Source organism: Mus caroli, unplaced genomic scaffold (assembly GCF_978045245.1).
Source record: "Mus caroli unplaced genomic scaffold, Mus_caroli_1 scaffold_6, whole genome shotgun sequence".
Classification (NCBI taxonomy): Eukaryota; Metazoa; Chordata; class Mammalia; order Rodentia; family Muridae; genus Mus; species Mus caroli.
Genome location: NW_028227261.1, coordinates 83,480,053 through 83,500,577, shown reverse-complemented (window position 1 = coordinate 83,500,577; position 20,525 = coordinate 83,480,053). Strand labels below are relative to the sequence as shown.

The 20,525-nt window shown below is 43.1% G+C and overlaps 1 protein-coding gene across 19 annotated transcripts in view; it reads right to left on the bottom strand.

The window, feature by feature from the left end:
• LOC110293557 (TLE family member 1, transcriptional corepressor) overlaps positions 1 to 19,984 on the bottom strand; it is an 82,941-nt gene extending 62,957 nt beyond the window's left edge. For 7 of the 19 annotated variants that reach the window (XM_021161414.3, XM_021161422.3, XM_021161423.3 and 4 more), the window contains exons 1-4: positions 19,021 to 19,981; positions 18,338 to 18,438; positions 16,950 to 17,013; positions 16,805 to 16,849 (exon numbers count right to left, since the gene is read on the bottom strand). In XM_021161414.3, coding sequence (XP_021017073.1) covers positions 16,805 to 16,849; positions 16,950 to 17,013; positions 18,338 to 18,438; positions 19,021 to 19,044 — 234 coding nt within the window. In that variant the 5' untranslated portion in view covers positions 19,045 to 19,981. Of the gene's footprint in view, positions 1 to 16,804; positions 16,850 to 16,949; positions 17,014 to 18,337; positions 18,463 to 19,020 lie in introns of all 19 variants that reach the window. The other 12 variants (XM_021161412.3, XM_029476597.2, XM_021161413.3 and 9 more) reach the window with 5 other exon arrangements.
• Between the last annotated feature and the right edge of the window lie 541 nt (positions 19,985 to 20,525).

The window sequence follows — 20,525 nt, the reverse complement described above, 5'->3', positions numbered from 1 at the left end:
GGATGAAAACTAGAAATATTCTACAAGGCTTTTAAACTAAAGTATGTCATTAGGGAATGTGTGTGTGTGACAATTTCAGGACTCTATTCCCAAAAGATCAGCATTTTCTTCTCATACTCCTCACACTTTGTTCAATTACAAGGACTAAAGAGCCCACTCCCTGGGGCTCATACACTTCCCCTCTACACCCAAACTTAATGCATAATGAGTGCCATTTGAAGCTCAAAGCAGGGTAAGGACTGTGCAGGAGTAATTGTCCAAGGGTCTCAGTCCTGTAGCACTCTGCCCAAAGTCAGTTTAGGGTGGTGAAACTCTACCAGGATTCAATTACTAAGTGAAGGATCCTAAAAAGTAGTGTTTACACTAAAGGCTGACAAAGCTATTACAGTTTTTTTTTTTCCTCCATTTGGTTTGATTTGGTTTTGGTTTCCCTGAACCAATCTTGAGGCCTAGAGAAAAACAGTAAATAAAGTGTTTGTAAGATTTTTTTTTTAAGTAAGGTGGGCCATTTGGAACTCACTATAACTTAAAATTATATACATATATATGTATACAGTCATATATATAATCATATATGTATATATAATCATATATATGTATATATATAAAAAATCGTGTGTGTGTGTGTGTGTGTATATATATATGTATATATATAAAAATATAAAATCAGCCTAAGGTCAGAACAACCTGTAGCACATTCAGAATTCTCTCCAAAGCCTTGTTATAACATATGAGCAGCCTTCTTTTTGTTTTTTTGTTTGTCTGGTTGGTTTGGGCTTTTTTTTTTTTTTTTTTTTTTTTTGAGAGAGGGTTTCTCTGGGTAGCCCTGGCTGTCCTGGAACTCACTTTGTAGACCAGCCTGGCCTTGAACTTAGAAATCCGCCTGCCTCTGCCTCCCAAGTGCTGGGATTAAAGGTGTGCATTACCACTGAGTGGCATGAGCAGCCTTCTTTACAGTTCCATGAGACAAGATCAAGACAAGAACACAAGCCCAAGGCCCAGGGTCACATCTGTCTCTTGTATAACGTCAGGTACTATTCAGATACCGCCCCCAACTCCTGTGGCAATATAAATATATCTTCTTAAAACTTTTAACTAAAACAAAACCAACAGCACCGAAGGCTAGAAAGCTTTGGTGGGACAGCCAAGCAGAACTTACCACAGTTACTGTGGATGACAACATTTGCGGTCCCTTTCCCTGTCACTTGATAAACCTGAGCCTTTCCACTGGGTTCAGCAATCGCTTTCCCTGCTCATCTTTATACTCAGCCTCTCTGAAAACAAGGAGGGGTTCAGAGAAAGGAAGAAAGAAAGGAGGGAAAAAAAGGGAAAAAGTGTGAGGGCTGCCTGGGTGGAGATAGCAACACTAATTGCTCCCATTCTCTGGCTCTGGAGGCAGAATGCAGAAAACTCTGCCATCTCTTCAGGAGCTCTCAGCAGACCAGCTCAAGTGCCCTTAATTGTTTATGTTCTTAATGCAGAGCCTCTTGAATGCATTCATTTTTAATAACAGGCTTGAGTGTGGGGCTCATCGAAGGATGACAAAGCAACTCTAGTCACTGGGTCTCCTTCCTGCAACGACCGTCTTTTGATTTATTTGCAAATGACAAGCTTGTCTGCCCCACTTGAGGGCTGCCCTAATTTTCCCCCCAAAGAATTCTTCTAGTTGCATTTTCTAAGATGAGGTCTGAGCCTGTGATGTATTTGTGTAAGTTGCACCCCTCCCCCCTTTCAGCTCCTTCTAATTAATGATTTAAATGTTTTGACCCAACTGTTGCCAAGCAGAACATTTGGGCTTTAATTTGTCACTTTGGTAAAGCTGCATCTTTGACAAAAGCATCACAGCTGTTTAGGTTTGTAACTGGCTCATTTCTATTATTCAGAAACCCTTGTTACAGAGTTCACAAAGGGCCTGTTCACAAGAAATCGTATTGACTTGTTACAGAATGGAAATACAGACAGTTTCTGGTGCCCTTAAAGCAAAATACCAACAGCAAGATTAGTAGAAGGAAAAACCCAATCGACAACATCACCATCACCATCCCCAGAAGATTAGAATCACAACTGCAAAACCAAAACATGACCTGCCAACTAAAATTCCACACAAGGACGCAAAGTGTAACACTGGCTGAAAAACAGAAGTATCTCTTGGACAAGGTGGGGTACACTGCAATGATACAAACACCACTCCCTTTACTTCAGCTATTACTGAGGCACAAGTCACTTATATTTGGTTGGTTCTAACCTCCAGACAGCTGTGGCCTCTGTTTTGTACTGTCTACTGTGACACAAGCAAAGGCTCTTTACCCCTGTGGTTTACATCTTGGCCATCAATGGCAAAACAGTTTTGCATGTGTGCTTCCGTAACACACTGAAATCCTGGATGGTGGATGCAACTGTGGGCCAGGGATTCCCTAATTTTATAAACATGCCATGTAGAGCTAAATTACCTGTACAGACATGGCAGCAGCTGCTCTTCCCAAGAGGCATCTCAGGAAAAGCTGCTACTCCAACTATGACGCAAGACCCAGACCAAGGACAGCCATGGCCTAGCAGAGTGGTAGTGCAAGTGACATGTATAGGTTTTACTTAATTTTAGCTGGAAAAACCCAGCCCCTGAACTCCCTTTCCATTCCCAGGCTGAGCTACCAGACAGGAATAATCAGTCCCTCAGGAAGGAGGTCAGTGGTCCTGGTTTCCCAGGTAGGCAGGCTTAAATCTCTTTCCAATCACCATCAGGAAGCAGGCAAAGCTCCAGAGTGTCCAGAAGAGAGTAGTGAGGGAGGGAGCAGGGGACTTATCTCCATGCTGGCATCAGGGACTACGGACTAGTACCAGCTATACTCAAGTCAGTACAAAGGCTGCAAGTTAGAAACCAATTTGAACAGACAACTGTCCAAGATAAAAAACTCTCCAAAGCATTTTAGAACAAATTTTAAACACTACATACAAATTTTCAAAGCATAACCCCCAGAAAAGCTTCTCTATTTAGAAGATAGTCCGCACAATGGCTTGGGTATATACAGACCTACTGGATACTGATGAAGCTTTTCTTAAGTCAAGCAATCGAGAATTATACTTTAACTACAAATTAAATCAGTGCTTTATGTGAGCAGGAGTTACAACACTGAAATATAACCTATAGAGAAAACCAATCTTTAAAAAAAAAAAAATTATCAGTCTTCCAAGGTAACAACACCCTACCTGTATTCTTAAGAAAAACTAGATGTTGTATAGAAGAGATGGGATATTTGGCTACACAGATTAACCAAAATATACATAAGAATAATTATGCCAAAGAAAACAGTCCCCAAATGCACAGTCAGGCCCATTTACAGTCAGGCCCATTTGTAATTATGAAACATGGTATTATATTTTTACCCTAGGGTTTATAGAAGTACAACAGGAATAACAGCAAGCCAGGTGACAGAAATGAGAGAAATTTACAACAGGGCCAGACCCAAGTCACAAGTTACTTTAAAAGCAGACAAATCAATGCATGTGGGTGTTTTCAGAAAACATCCCAGATACTCTCTCACTAACTGTGTGGGTTCCAGGACATGCCAGCTCTCATTTCCCAGAGCATCAGAAACCAAATTTAACCCACGTATTCTGTTACACGGGTCTGCACTTGTATGGTTCCCACAGGGCCAGGCTGACTCAATAATGCTGCACTCATTCTCCAGAACTGAATAGACTTCCTGTCATTTGGACTGTGAAACACCATAATCCACCAGGGAATAAAGGTCAATATTGCACTTTGGTCATTACTGAATCATTTGAGATGATCTGTGGTTAGCATGAGAGGAAAATCGAAGGCTGTGAGAATGTGGCAAATGGCTCAACCTCAGACCAGTTTTCATCTCCATCTACCTAACAGGCATGTGGGTAAAAGGTCCCCTTGCCACCTTGCTTCTGGGCATTTCACTGGTTTCAAATCCAGGGCACAACCAGGGACCAGTTAAACAATGTAGTAATAAGGGGAATAACATCTAGACCTCCAGCCAGTGCTTGCTCCGGTTTTAGGTCATCAGCTCAAGTTTGGAATAGTTCTCCAGTCTGCAAGTGACACCACAAAGTAGGAAACTTAGCAAATACAAATATGTACCTTTAGCACAGTATATGCCAAAATTTCAATTGTGCATACAGACATATGCATGCTCACACATCAAACCTCACTGAGAGGCAACCACAGGATTTCTACTGCATTTGCAAACACACAGGAGCAGAACAGCCCTGAAACTCATGTGGCTGCTAAATCAATCTTTTCTTAAAATGTCCAACTAAAGCTACTTTATCTTTAAGGCATTTAAATCCTTAAGTATAAAACATCTTAGGAACCTAAGGCCAATTATCCTTTAAATCACAGAATAAATGTTCATGCCCCTTGGTTTTATATCAATGTTTTCCTTCCCTGGTTTAGCTAGCTATTTTTTAAAGATAATGTATCATATATAAGTTTAGGCCCCCACAGTATATCAATGTCAAACAACATCGTGTCAAGCTAAGATTCAATTCAGGTAAGTGCTACTGCCAAATTTTCTTGTTCCCAGACGGGCTTTAAGATTATTTTATTGCTTAAAATTTAATTTGTTCCAACTCATGTCTCCATGACAACGTTGGCTAACCCTGCAAATCATTTGAGTAATTGGATATCTTTTCTATTGCTCTCAAATCGAATGATTCTGCTAGAATTGTAACAGCCAATCAAATTTACAGTCCTCCTGAGTAATAGACTTGGAAAAGGAGCCACATTCATCTCCCCTGTGCAGCCATATTATTTAGTAGGGGACGAACAGCAGAATCTGGTCTTCCAACTGTACTCCAGATTATAAACAGTGTCAATACTAATATTCTCACAATGCAAAGTCTACTCAGAAAGCTCTTCACTGACTCTGCCTGAGTCTGAGAAGCAATCATGGCACTCATTCCATAAAAACCAATGAGCAACGTCAATCTCAGCAGAAGAAAACTGACAAGAGCAATCCCAGAAGCTGATGAGAAAAACTTACTTTAAATCACTTTTTACATGTTGAGCCCATGCTACATATGGCCAAAGCACTAGCTAAAAGTATTGTTTAAAAACACTGCCAGGGAACTCAGGGCTTTTAAGGGAACTGAGTCAAGTTCTTTGTAAATCAGTCAACAAATACAAATGAATACAAATATAACAACCAGCAGGAAAACTCTAGGTGCCCTTAGAGAAAGCAATAGCCAAAATATCCTTCATGTACTTCAACAGTACCCCAACACCCAAGGTTGTCTGCCAATAAGAAACAGGTTTCTTACTAGATTCTTACTAGTCAGCATTTCCCCTCTTGAATCTAGCAGTATGATTTTGGCCTTTGGCCAGCTAAAATGTATGGGCCAAAAAAAAAGTGGATAAACTTCAGTGTGGCAAATCCAGTCTTTACAGTTGTGTAGACACTGGCTCCAAGGAAGCTCATAGCCTCAAAACATAAGAGAGTAAGCCTGTTTACAAATGGGAAGGCTCTGAAACCCCAGCCAACTGGCAGGTCAAGGCAGCTGTCAACAACCAGTTCTTCCTATACAGACAGCTGGGCTACTTACTCTTTAGCCCCTGAGAACAGGCCTACTATGCTATGCCCTTCTCTCAAAGGTAACACTTTTCTTGTTTTTGCTTCTCCCAGTATTAACATTTAGGCCACAGCTCTCAAGTCAACCAACTCTCCAGGCCTGTACTAGATACAGAAAAGCAATTATACAAGTCTTCTACACAGCAATTTACAGATTCCATAGAAAAAACAAAACCACATGCAGACAGTACCCCCTACACAAACACACTACCCCCTACACAAACACACAATGCCTACACATACCTGTTTCAAGGTTTGGAACTTTCTCTAACCACACAACTTACTCTCGTAACTATGCAAACAAACCTCTTCATCTTCAGGAGGACAACTTCTTTCAATTTCAGTTTTGTTACATTAAAACGAATCTAAAACACACTTATACACCTGTTTTACCATTTATCCTGTTTTATCTCACTTCTATAAAAATGAACCAAGTCTTATTTATTGTTTATCCATCTTCATAAATGGAAAGCAAAACAAAAACCTAACCCACTTTATTTCTTCTGGTAGATATACTAAATACTTGAGAGCCACACTGCTGGCTGGCCTATGTTTGTCAGTTTAATGATTTTATATTTTTTTAAAGAGTGGAGGCAGTCAACAATGGCTGTATTTTGGTTTTTAATGCTTATGATCTAAAGAGGAAATCAATAAAATAAGACTTTACAATTACAATGAAAAAAATGAAGTGAAATCAGACAGAGAGAAAAGAATGCCAGGATTGAAAAACAGAAACAAGATGGAAATATAAATGGAGCAGGATGTGCAAGGCCAAGAGTGTGAATGGAGTTTATAAGGACTGCTAACAATTTTGATAACACCCCTCCCCATGCAAATAACTACTTGTGGGGAGCTGCTCTGGTCACCACTAATTTTACTTGTCCGTATTCTTACTTATTGAATTCATAATTGGAAGTGATGCAATTAATAACCACCCACAAAGAGGGAACTGATAGGAAATTCTTGTAAAGTAATTCCCAAGAATCTCCCTGGCTAAAAGACTCAACATATACCCTAATGCCAATAAAGCTACTCCACAGTAATGAAACAAGAACCTTTGATAACCAAAATATTAAGAACAACTATCTGAACTGGGCACGATGGCTTATTCCAGTAAACGCCTGGGGAGGACGAAGATATCTCCAGTTAGCTCAGTTACAATGGTACAGCTCATCTCAGAAGAATCATTAAAAATAAATAGATAAGTAGATAGGTAAGAAGAAAGAAAGAAAAGAAAAAAAAAAGAAATAGTTGTGAATGATGGCACATGCCTACAATCCCAATCCTTTTAAGGTGGAAACAGGGGGATCAGGAGTTCAATTTCAGCCTTCATAGTGAACTGGGGGTACTAGGGCTCCATGTGCCAAACAACAGCAAGAACCACAAAAACAACAACAACACCCTGAGTGGAACAAGCACCTAATTGTAGGCTATATGTGGAAAGAATGCCTTTCTTCCATCCCTTTCCATTCTGTACTAAGATGCTTATCAGTGTTAAGACACCCTTTCCTAACCCCTAAAGCAACCTTTTTATTTTCACTCATGAATCTACAGAAGCCTTTCAAATGGCATAAAGGCAGCTACATTTTGTTCTCCAAATCAATTTCCTCCCCAGACATCACGTAGATGCTCCTGCACAGAGAAAGAACAGCCTTTCCCTTCTAATTCAAAAATCCATACTGCCATTGCCCTCGCAAACTGCTAAACAAGCAGTATCGGCAAGTCACTTGCGTGCTGTAATATATTTACTGAAAATCCCAATGGTTTACCTCCCTGATGCAGTTTCTTCTATAATCGAGCGTGTCAAGACGCCACTGGACACCACACTTCTAAGTAGTCTGACTCAGTATTTGCTCAAAGCATAGGAGGGTGCTGGAATAAACAAAAGCTTGGCTCCTGAAGAGCCAATCTGCTGTCTGGGAACCTAGCCTTAGGGAGACCACTGTGCTCCCCCATACAGGGAGTCTCCTTAGCATTTTATGCTCCTTTTACCCTCTGAAACTGAAATTCTTGACTAGGGCACTTTCCACACATACAAATTTCAAAATTAGCTTCATTTTGCAAAAGTATGAGAGAACACACTTTTACTGACTATTAATAATAAAACAATGTCTCCCTAGCAAACACTGTAGGCAGATTTCCAAGGTTCCTTAAAGGGTCATTAGGGGCCAAAAGCAAGGTGGCTGGAGGTGTAAGATGGCATAGTCTGCCATTTCCTTTGTGTAGGGGTTTGGAGGGGGAGTGAAGAAGATGCCTGTTATGCATGTGGGATGGGGAAACCAGGTTGATGTTGAGTGTTTTCATCAGTCATTCTTCATTCTTTTTTTTTTTTTTTGGATATAAAGTCTTGCACTGAACCCAGAACTCACTGACTAGGCTAAAAAAAGCTCACTCCCTGGTTATCCACCCACACCCTACTAATTGCCTACAACTTGCCCCACTCCACCCACCCACCCACACATTAAGGCTACAGAGGCACAGCATTGAACAGTGGTTACTGCTGGAGATCCAAAATCAGGTTTCTCATGCACTGGACCATCTTCCCAAATGGGCCTTTCTATTTAAGCTTCAGTCTATGCTTTGGAGAAGAAAGTGCCTTAACACTATGTAAGTCAGTAATTTGAGCATGCTGAAGCACAAAGATAATTTTAGTTGAAAAAGGAAAGGATCCATTAAGATAGAACTCCTAATATATAAATGAAGACCCCTTCTTCACATCAAACCTGACTAACATAGGCTGAAAAACAAAAGTCCCTGTCATTTACCAAGCCCATACCTACACTCCAGATCTTTCTTCAATTGGGTAAGCCAAGCTCTTAAGAGATGAAGCAAGTAGGTCAGGAGTTCAAAGACATCCTTGGCAAAATAGTTAGCTTTAAGACCAGCCTTGGCTAGGTAAGACCATTCCACCCCTAACCCCCTTATAGACACCAAAACCAACAAAAGGCAAGTAGCATAAAATGTTTTAATTTACAGACTTCAGACACCATACATATGAGTGAGTGTTAATGAGTTTTCACTGTGTGTTTTTCTCTCCTTTTCTCTGCATGGCTGTGAACCTGTCCTTTAACTGCTAAGCCATCTTTCCAAGGCCTCCCTCCCTTTCTGAATATTTAGTTTAACATAATAAAGGGTATAACAATGTAAAAACTTGAAAGTTAAAAAATAAAAATAAAACAGTGGCAATAATCATGAAGACTGTGACTGACCTTAATCACCAATTCTACTAGCAGCTTGCCTGTCCATAAATGACAATCAATATCCATTCAGTTCACTCTGAATTCCAGGCTTCAACAACAGCAAGCTAGTTTGTCCTTTTTAAAATCCAAATGTAAATATATTATTGTGACGAATCTTCTAAGAACCCAGAGTAGAAAACCAGGAATGATGGCATATACCTATAAATAATTTCAGCAATCTAGGTGGAGGCAAGTACATGGTGAGTTTGTCTCTAGCCTAGGATCCATGAGTCCCTGTCTAAAGAACACAGGGTAGAGGTGAGAGGTAGAGAGATACTCAGCAGCTAAATGTTCTTGAAAGGACTTGAGTTCATCAACAATACACACATAAATATAAATAAAAATAGGACAAAATTTTAAAAAAGTTTCTATGTAATAGGTCAGACAGCTGTGTGTTCCTGAAGCCTGGAAGCCTTGGGATTTTCAAACCATAAATTACTTGTGAGAAGAAATGGAGCCAGGCATAACAACGTGTCTTTAATCAAGAAGCAGAGGCCAGAGGATTTGAGTTTGAAGCCAGTCTGGTCTGCACAGCAAGTTCTAGGCCAAACAGAGCTAGTCTCAAATGAGTTTTAGAAAATAAATATAACATTGTAAGTGCTCAATGTGAACAGATTTCATTTTAAATTTTAGCAAGAGGATGATTGTTGCTACTCTTAATTCAGGATTTTAACCTGGGTCCCATCAACTTACTGATGGGTCTGCATTGTTGGGTAGGGCTACTTATTGTATCTGTACATTAAAATGGGCACAACGAGCTGGCTTTCTTTTGGTGTTTTTGGTAAAGGACTTCTCATCAAATCTCAAAGAATGGCGCTGCAAAATGGTCACAAACACCACAGCCACCACAGAATATCAGAGTATACTAACCACATCAAGTTTGTGATGTATAACTCAAGTCCTGGGAATATAGATCAATGAGCGGCCTACCAGCAGACTGAAGACAAGAGCTGGAGTAATAAACAAGACATAAGACAAAGCTCAGATTTGAAGTAATACTTGGTGTGACAACCTGCTGTGAGCTCTCAGAAAGCCCTGAGGTAGAAGGAACTTGAAGGAAGCTGAGGGAGTCATGTTAAGTTTGAGGAAGACAAGTGCTTTGGTTAAGATTTTAGATTCTATTTCAAAAGGCAAGCAAATTTTACTTTAAACTACTATTTGGGAAGTCAAAAGTGATAAATAAAAAGTAATCTTTTTCATAATGTTTAAAAAAAAAGTTTGAGGAAAAGTCCAAAACTATTAACATAAAGCGATCCATTTGTCTGGATTAAGAGAGCTGCAGGACAGAAAACAAAGGCAGAACAGAAAGTAACAATAATAGGGAAAATACTCAGAGCAGCCATAGAAGGAGACGACTGACAGGCAGAATGACAATTAAACCTTAAAGGAGCCTGAAGCTCCTGAAGCATTCCCTATGTGAAAGTCTGCCATTTCCAAGTGTACTCACAGACCTAGAAATAAGTTCTCTGACAGAGCTAAGGTGTGTTTAACCAGCGATACACTGGGAAAGCCAAAAAGATAGACTGATATATTCGCACACATAATTTCAACCCTACATGCAAAATGTCCAGCTCACTCAAGAGGTATACAATACCATAACACAGCAGTATAACACATGGACTGCAAGTAGGTAGAAAATGACTCCAGTGATTTGTGCTCAAATTCCTAGTGAACAGGATGCACAAGGCATCAGTGTAAATACCCTGGCTGGATCCATACGCTGCTAAAGCGAACCCAGTCAAATACTACATGCACTCCGGCGAGTTAACAGAATAGCATGACTGTGTACACATTAGCACGAGCTGCTCTTACCTCCTCTAAAGGATAATCAAAACATAGCATCATCCGCTAAGCTATACTGTTCCTGGGTGGGGCTGTTTCCACAGTTCTTAACAAAGTTTCATTAATAAAAAATTCAGAATTTTCTATATTTTTTTTCTTATATCAAAAAGGATCAGTAGCCGAATCTTTGTCAAAAATGGCAAAGTACCACTGACCCTAAGCTAAGAAAACCATTATGAAAATATAAATGGGAAAGAAGTCAATGCTAATGATTCTGTGGTTGCTTCAAAGTAGGTCAAAGTAATAAACAAGTCATATGTTAAATGTTAACATTTGAAATAATTGTGCTAAACACAGGTTACTAGGTAACTGTTGCATCATCATAAAAAGACATCGTAAGTGCATAAGCTGAGAAATTATGAAACTATCACTCTTTGTAGTTTTTTTCTGTTATCACATACAAAATACAATGAAAAGTTCTATCAACAGTATGTGAATATCCTATCAAACTCTGCCCCAGAAAAAAAGCAGAAAATCTTTCTCCTACTTATGAGTATGCACCCACCTACCCTTAGCCTCCTAACACACATACCCCAGCAATCTTTAAAATAACAAGTTGGGCTGGGTATGTAAAATACTTGCCTAAGAATGTGTGAGGCCTTGGGTTCCATCCCAAGTACTACCAAGTTTCAAGGCATGGGTGTGGTGTTGCGGAGAGTGGTTTCCCACATTACGTATTGTACTATACACTTCTTTAACACTATTATAATGGCTACCCTAAAGTATAAACATTCAATTTTGTCACAGTTCAAGGCCAGCTGGGCTCCAGCTGTCGTACCCTCCCAAACAATATCCACAAGCAATGGAGATGGACGGGTTGGCTGAGTCAAAGTCTCCTGGGCTGCTTCTTCTGTTTCTTCTTATTTAATTCACTTCTGGAAACCACAGTAGGAAAAGAACAAAAACTCAACTGGACAGAAATGTAAAGTGGTCATAAACCAGTAACTAAAGCTATCTTTCAAAACCACTCGAGGTGATTTATTTACTGAAGAAAGGTGTTTCTGTTTGTGGTTCTTGATAAACACTATTTGGTAGAACATCTTAAGTGCTCCTGTAAAGAGCTCCCCTCCGTCTGTACAGAGTGCTGGATCTGTAAACAAGTGCTGGTGTGGCTCATGCACTGGGTAACAGACTTTAATTCATTCACACTTTCAGTTTATATAGACATAAGCTGAGGGCCAGGGAACCTTAGTCCTGAGATGCCCAGCCCCTAAGTATGTGACCTTTAAGTATCCGAAGCAAATCCATAGATCTCAGGGTCTGCCTCAGACAGTATAGTCAGGTGGGAGAGGCGACTATGGCACTGAGAGCTTCCCAGGTCCAATTCTTAGTCTGAGGCCAGCTTGGATATACAGAGCAGAGATCCCGTCTAAACAACAGCAGCAGCTCTTGCAGAAGACTTTTCCCAGTTCCCTGAACCCACACAGGATGGACCACAAACACCTGCAACCCAGCTCCAGGGGTTCCAACTCCTTTTTCTCACCTCCTCATGAACCTGCCACGTAACTTGCTGTGCTGTAGAAACCCCCAACATACACATAACTGAATATAAATCTGTTTTTAAAGCTAGTAATTATAATAACTTGTTTTCTGATGCCTCCTTAATTTTCAAGCCAGATTCTGCAAGTCCCTTGTCTGGGTACATGGGCCCCTAGACAATAGAAAAGGACTGGGAAAAAAAAAAAAAAAAACTGTTGGTAGTAGGAAATCAAGCCTGTTTGGCTTAAAAAAAAAAAAAAAATCCTGCTAGCTAATCTTGTACTCCAGACTCCAAGCTTTAAATACACCAGCTTTATCTCGTTGAACTTATGCTTGTAAAGGACAAGCCTGGCTCATGAAAACCAAGTTAAGGGACACTCCAATCTTGATGACAGCTACCCTCTTTGTACTACAAGGTGATTAAAACTTGGTAGAGCTTAAATCTAAGTGCTGCCCTCTGGCTAGTCACTCCTGGGCCTGTTATTGGGAGAGGAGGGGAGTCTCTCAGGACTGAAAGGTTTTAATAGCTCAGTAGTAGATGAGATATCTGACATGTGTGGTGGTCTTGGGTTCCATCCTTGAAAAGATCTTGGAGCCAATTAAGATGCAAATGCACATGGAGTGCCCACACAACATACACATATATACACAGGCAAAATAAATAAAATATGATAGATATTTTAAGATTCTCAAAACAAGAAACTGAAAACAAACAACTCACACAACTAAAAAAGTAGAACCTGGGGCATTGGGCAGTAGAGGTTCATGAGGAATAAGAGCCATTCCTCAGCAGCAGAATGGAAGGAGAACAAGGAAAATAGGGAATGCCTCACCTAAGGAATGAATCCCTACCAGTTATTTACAAGCATGCACATACCAAAGAAAAATCTGTTTTCTAGGCACAGTTTAAAAGTATGTATCTAAATTGTGAATGGTACCTTCACTCCAAAATTCATTCAATGTAAAATACTGTGTTTTTACTGAAATATCATGTGACTTCTTCACCCACCAAAGTCAGATCTGGGAAAAATGATCATCTTTCCTTCCCCGTGTCAGGCTGAAGTCCCAAGAAGTCATCCTACCCACTCTAACAGAAAGCAATTATAAACCGTGACTGCTTAGCTGCCAGTCTCCAACATATTCCTGCCATGTTTATTTTGCTCTTGAATACAATTTAGGATGACGACAGTCCTGCTCGATGGGACACAGCGTTCTACCTTCCACTGGCTGGATCCCCACAAATAGCAAATAACTGAAAACCAACACTGGTCACTTTCCTAACTTGCAGAACATTCATCTGGCCACCTGCTTTTAATTATAAATTTTAATCTGATCAACACAGAGCGAGTGACCTGGAAAGACACGCAGCAGGAGATATAGGTCAGGACACAAGTCCAAAAGTGATTCTGCAACTGGCTTCATATTCCCAAGGCAGCCTGAATGATATGGGATGCAGCTCTGGTAACTCCTGAATCAAGCAATCCCAGGTCAAGTTCCCACGATGCTGAGCACTCACCTCCAGGTGCTCTGTCAAGGTAGAACAAGGCACCCATCGAGTCTCAATGTGTGAGATAGGAGGCAGACTACCACTAAAAATGATACAGTCAAAGTTGAGGACAACCATTTACAGCTGCATCTATCTTTTCTTTGAGGGGTGGTCTCAACCCTGGCTGATCTCAGATTCGAAATCCCCCTGCTTTACTGCCAAGCTGGTATAGGTGCTTGCTACCGCACTATGCTTATATCCTTGGCTCTATCATCATGTAGAAAAGATATAGAGGTGATACAATGCATCTTGTTTCCCAAACTATTAAGGGACATAGGACACAACAAAAAATTACAGTACATACACTGGGGATCAGCTCTTGAACCCAGACTCACACCAGCTTGTTATTTTCAATGTAATTTTCAACACTTCAGTGTTCTCGGAATTGCCTTGCTTTCTCACAAATAAGTCCCACCTCTCTGCTGATCAGAAAAAAAAATTTACCACCCACACAGGAAAGAGAAAGGCATCAAAAACCTATTAAAAAATCACTAAGGGAAAAAAAAATGTCTCAATAAGCTGCCTTTTCTGTAACCAGCCGCAGAATGGAGGAGAAACAGTCATGGGAAGATTATATCAGGAAGTGTTGACACAACATAAACATGGACTGTGGGCACCGCACCAAGGAAGGAAACCACAATTATACCGCTCTTGATTGGGATGTACTTCCACTTTAAAACTCCCAGACAGAAAAGTCAGTGGTGAGATCTTGACAAAGCTGTTGAAAGCTAGGAAGGAAAAGCAGGAGCTGTACTAGAGACAAATCTTAACAGCATTCAAGTGCTCTCCCTGCAAAATTCCCCATTGCTACCCTTTTCTCAGTGCTATCCTTTCTTCAGTAACAAAGATGTTGTCAGAAATGACAATTTTTTGTGTCCCCTGATGATGCCTTGCTAGCATTTGGTTATAAGCCATAAAGCAGGAATAATTTCAGCCTGTCAGGAGTCTTGCTAATGCCCAGTTTCCCCCTAGAGAGAATTCCTGTCAAATCTAATGAGAGCTCCAAAGGCCCTCTCTACAATATAATGAGCACTTAGACCATGCTGGTGATCAGGCGGCAAAAAGCATCAATTTGAGCCTGGCTACACCCTGGGGGCCAGGCGTCACTAGTTTTAATAAGAATTATGATCACCAACAGCACCAAATGCCTCCTCAAAACTTACTATTAACATGTGACATTCAGAGAAGGATGTTTTTCAAACGTAAGATCACTTTAAACTAAATTACAGCACGACTTTGCACACTATTCTAGTGAAGGATCTGTCAGCATTTACAGTAAGACATAAATTTCAGGGGGCTTAATACTCTTACTATGAAAAATATGGTCTCTCTCAGCTTCCCACTTGTTTCAAATTACTGGCCAAATTACACACAGTGTATTATTAATGCATACTGCCATACAAAGAGACAGTATATAACCATTTATGCCCAACACAGAACAGTACAGAAGCCAAGAGAAAACTTTGTTCACCCCAGAGTTCACCCTCCCCTTATGGCTCCTTACTCCTTCTCTCTACATAGTAAAAAAAAGCCACCAGAACCCAGAACTACACACCTTCCTGCTTCCCCATTAAGACCAACCCATATCCCAGGACTGAGAGTTGCTTGCAGTTCCACTGTACAGGAGTCATTCAATCCTTAAGAAAAAGCTAAGTGCTCAGAATACTTAACAGAAAAAACAAAGTACCCAACAGAGTAACTTAAAAGATACAAATTAAACACCTACACCAAGTTTATTTACATACTTAATTTAAATGCCCAAAGATATTCTAGCTGACTACCATTGACTTAAAACCTCAACATAGTACTAGCCACAGAAACACAGAAAAACAACCCCCCCCAAAGAATTTGCAAATCAGTAAAACAAACAGTTTTCAAAAGGATCATTACATTACTAGGGAAAGGCTCTGAACTTTGTGCTCTGAAACCATTTATCTGAGAATAGATCTAACATAGAAGACTATGAAATCTACGACGAATTAAAAAAATCAAAGAGTACAGAGTTACAAAAGCAGAATTCAACTCTGAAACAAACTTGCTTAATGAAAATCTTTGAATATAAGGAAGATCTGAAGGCCGAACTAATCAATTTCTCCACCATGCCCCAGCCAGTCAGCCATGCTCTTTAATTTAATGAAACAAGAGTCTGAGATGAAATAGCACATATACATCAAGTAAGAAATGTATTGTTGCACTTTGAAACGTGTCCAACTGTGCAACTTCATCTGATGATAATTTTTTAAGAGTCAATCGATTTCTAAAAGACTTATTGTACCAGCATTTTGATAAAGTGAATGTCAGCATATCTCCAGAACACTTGCACCCTGCCATTAATGCTTTCTTTGGCAGACAATGACTACTCAATTGAGGGTCCTCTGGGCTAAGCAATCATTTAGCTTTTCTTCTCTTACGAGGTCCTTAGTGTCTTGTTCCAGCTCAATACTCTTTTTATACACCATTATAGTAACCATAAGTGTGAATTTTATGGGAACTTGCAAACGCAAGTCATTGCTAAAGCTTTCCAGTCACTAATCTTTTCATGCTTTTAAAACCACTAAGGCTGAAGCACCTTCCAACACGTTCATTGGCAGTAAAAGGACATTTTTTTTCCACCTCCAAATCTGCATCAACTGAGAAATTTTTCAAAAACATGTTTGCTAATAAGCCACTAATCCTGAGTGTCACTTTATGGAACCCCAAAGCCTAAGAGCACTCTCAAGTCATATGCTTTATTAAATCCAATTAAAGAAACTTCCAAGTACTTTCCACATTTTATACGCAAACATAAGAAAATATTAGCTGTTCTAAACTCCAGGAACCACAAGATATCTGAGATCTTTACAGGAGGAATCCATCCATGTGGAAAAGTAAACGGAGCTCAGTTCCTGTCTACCCATAAGCACATCCAAAGCATCTCACCTACCTAGTCCTGTAACCGTGAAGAAACAACCCTTACTGCAGAGTACTAACACCAACTCAAAGCCGGGCAGAAAAAGAGCCCACAAGCACCCAGCCCCGCAACATGCAGGGACCAAGGACAAAGTCGGTATTGTAAGATCCTATAAACTGATCTCACAGCTTAAGATTTAGCTCCAGCTTACCTGTTTATGCATTTCAATGTTTAATCCATATGACATTTCATAATACTGTAAAGAGAAGAACCAAGCATGTCGTTAACTCCCGTTTGTAGCAAGGGCACACACTATCACATACAGAGAGAAACGTCTCCCTGGCTTTGATACCTACCATCACGTAGTGCCTCTGCATTTCTGTCTTTTCACTTGCCAGTTTCTCACACTCCAATTTAAGACTAGGAAAACAAAATAGGCAGCTTAAGGTAAACATTATGTCACTTGTTTTAACATCTGCCTCACATATTTGCATTTCAAGCAAAAACAATTTGGAAAAGTTGTAAGCCGGGAAAACATCCTAAAAGCTGTCTTTGTATTCAATGCTGGAAAAAGTGGTGAACAATGGGGACTATCCACCAACTACTGTTCTTTTTGTTCCTTAGGGCACACTGGTGAGAGGAAAAACCTATCAAAACAGATTCCTCAGCTGTCCTCACCAATCTTCTCTTGCCTGCATCAAAATTCCATCCTTCCCACAAGCCCCATTCTCCAGCACAGGCAGTCTTCAGGTTTGAAAACTTTACTGGTAAAGTCACTCCGTACAGTGACTAGTGCCTTTCAAAACCTTTTGAATGGCTGCCAAGCTATGACAAGCAGCTACAGCAATGAAGTGGGTTGAAGTTCTTCTGTCCCTGTTCAGTAAACAGTGTGCCCAAGTATGCCCCACGTTCTGGAGATATGATATAAAAGTAGATAAAAGGTCAAAAATCAGAAAGCCTCTGACTAACTTAAGAAAACTCAGACTCAAGCCACCAAGCTTTTCTTTGGTCCTTTTCCTCAGGCTTGACAAAAGTAAAAATCACCTTTGAAGTTATTGCCTAGCAACAATGAGTCAAAACCTCATCATAGAAAAATAATTAGCTTTTCTATTATCTATAGATGGGGGCTTAGCTAGAATTTCCACTAAACTATCCATAGAAGGTATCCTTACATAAGAGCCCAGAACAGAGGTGAATGTGACTCTAGTCTCCTGGTCTACTCAAACACGCACATTATCTATACCTTACCACCTAATAACCCTTGAAGGCCCCAGCTATCGGCATCTAGCATCCCCTAATGGACTTTGTCTCAGACAATCCAATTTTCTTGTATGGCAAACAGCTATTGCAACATGGCTTTGCTTTCCTGAACACACACTCAGGGACTGAGCCATTGATTGAACCCATGTTTCAGTTCAGCCTGTTGCAAAATAAATAAACGAAGCTCAAATATTGACGGTTCTCATGCAACTCCAAAATACACGAAAAGGGACTCCCTGGAACAGCCACAAATGCGCAAAGGGGAAACAATGGGAGGAGGAGGAGACAACAGAAGGGACGGCCCAGGAAGAGCGATGAAAGGGGGCTAACGTGAATGACAGGGCTTAACGGTGACTCCACACGCCACCGCCTGGACACAAGCCCTAAGTACAGCAGCCCTAGCAGCCTGGCAGTGTGTGAGAAGGGACACCCCCCCCCCCCCCCCGCCCCAGGTGACCACCACCCTGAGCAGGTCGACACGAACCTGTGATACTGCGCCTGCAGGAACTGGAATTCCTCTTTAATCCGGTCCAGAGACTCCGGGATAGTGAACTTAAAGGGCTGGCCTGCAGCTTGGTGCGGCGTCTGCAGGTGACCAGCATGAGGGACCAAGGGAGGAGATATGAGGATGAGGGCATAAAGCAGAAAAGTAAGAGGGAGAAGCGGATGGGACATAAACAAAAAATAAATAAATACATAAAGTTAGAAGTGGTGGAAAACAGAGGCCCAAACTAGAACCCTCGGTTCACTTTAGAGAGGGAGAAAGCGGATCTTCCTGGGGCCCTAATTTCTCAGGAGGCTCAGAAATAAGTCTGCCTCCAGTGTGGACAGCGCGTGCCCGGAGCTCTGGGGTCACCCGGCCCGGAGGAGGCTGAAAAGGCCCAAATCAGAGTTTCGATGTCCAGGCCGCCCCTCCCCAACCGGTGAGAGAAAGACCCGGGACCTGGAGATGAAATACCAACTCCCTCTCGGCCTCCAGTCCCGGCCGCACTGACTACATGTAAACAGGCGAGATGAGGGCTCACTTCGGCCTCGGGATAAGCGGGCCGTGACTGCGCGACGCCCGTCCGCCCGTCTAGACATCCAGTGGGAGGGGGCCGGGCAAGGGGAAATGGGGCTTCGTGGGCTCCCGCGCGGGGCAAGGTCCCACCCACGCCGGCGACTCACTGGGTGCCGGCTCTGCGGGAACATCGCTCTGGCGGCAGCCGCGGCTCTGTTCCGGGATAGCTCTATCCTCCGCGCCACTTCCAACTTGAATCCCGCCGAGGAACGTGAAGCAGCGCAGCAGGCCGGCGCACGGGGCACTCGGGATGCAAGGCCAGGGCGCGACGGGTGCGGCCCCCGCCCTCAGGGCCACATTGCGGGCGGCTCGGCCGGCCCCGCGCTTGCGAGTCTGCGCAGCGGGGGCGCCCGGACCTCCGGTGGCCCTCCACCCGGTGCCCCCGGCGAGCTCCCTTCGGCGGCTCACAAATGCAGGAGGGCTGTGCGTCTCCTCCCTGCGTCGGCGGTCGTGCAGGTGGCGCCTTGGCTAAAACCCACGTAGACAGCCAGCGGCGAGAGCCGCGTCTCGGGTCGGGAGGTCACCCGCTCCCACGACGGTAAGCTCCGGGTCACCGGTCGCTCTCCACCGGCGTTGCCGAGTCTCCGGCGGGGCGTGGAGCTTCGAAGCCTAGCGGGGTCCTGGCAGGGTCACGCCAGTATGTGCCCTCCCTCCAGTCGATGGCTAGTGATCCCGGTGCAGCTCTTTGGCCGCCCGCCGCGCCTCTACCCCGGGCATCAGGCAGCCGGTCGCTCTCCGCGGCTCGGGCGCTCCCTGCGCCTGCCTTCCCCTCCTTGGCTCTTAGCAAAGGGCTGACCAGCTCCTGCCACCGCAAAGTTCTCTCACGACCCGGAGGCAAACGTCCACGCGACGGAGAGCACGCTGCCGCTCTGTCTCCCTCCGCGGCGGGCCACGTCGAAGGCGAGTCCCGGCTTCTGCCCCGGGACGCGGGGTCCCCGCCGCTGCTCCTGCCGCCGCCCGCGCCTCTTGCGCCGCTTACATTAACACGCGGTTTCACACTCGCTAGCAAACCAGCACCCCGCCCGAGCCGTGTGGCGGGGGCTGCAAGCACCCAGGCGGCCACGGACGTGGGCGGAGCCGCAGCCGCTCAGCCAACCGCGTGCGCCGCACCAACGTGGGGCACTGACGCAGGCCGGCCGCAGCCTGTGTTGGCCTTCGCCCCGCCCACCTCGCGCGGCCTCTGTGCCTCGTCTCCCCGCCCACCCACCTGGGCCCCTCCTCCGCCAGCGCGTCCTGTGCGCTCTGAGTGCCGCGGTGCCCGAGGAGCTGCGGGGCGCCCACGCCAGCCAATGGGGAGCGGCTAGACGCCGAGATTGGCAAGCTGCTTCGGAAGGTCGGTGGGAAGGAGAGCGGCGGGCCGAGCTGTCAATCAAAGTAACGTGGGGCGAGTAAGGGAGCGCGCGAGTGCGCGCGAGCCCGAGCGACCTGCGCGCGGCAGGCAAGAAAAAAGCAGGGGGTTGAAGTTTGCAGAAGCCTGTGGCTCGCTCCGCTTTTCCTGGAAGGAAATCTCAGTGAAAGTACCAGAGACTAACCACGGGGTTTCTTGTTGGGGGAGGGATGCGTCTTGGTAACAAGAACAGAACGCGGCTTTTCCGTATTGGTTCCCTTTGTG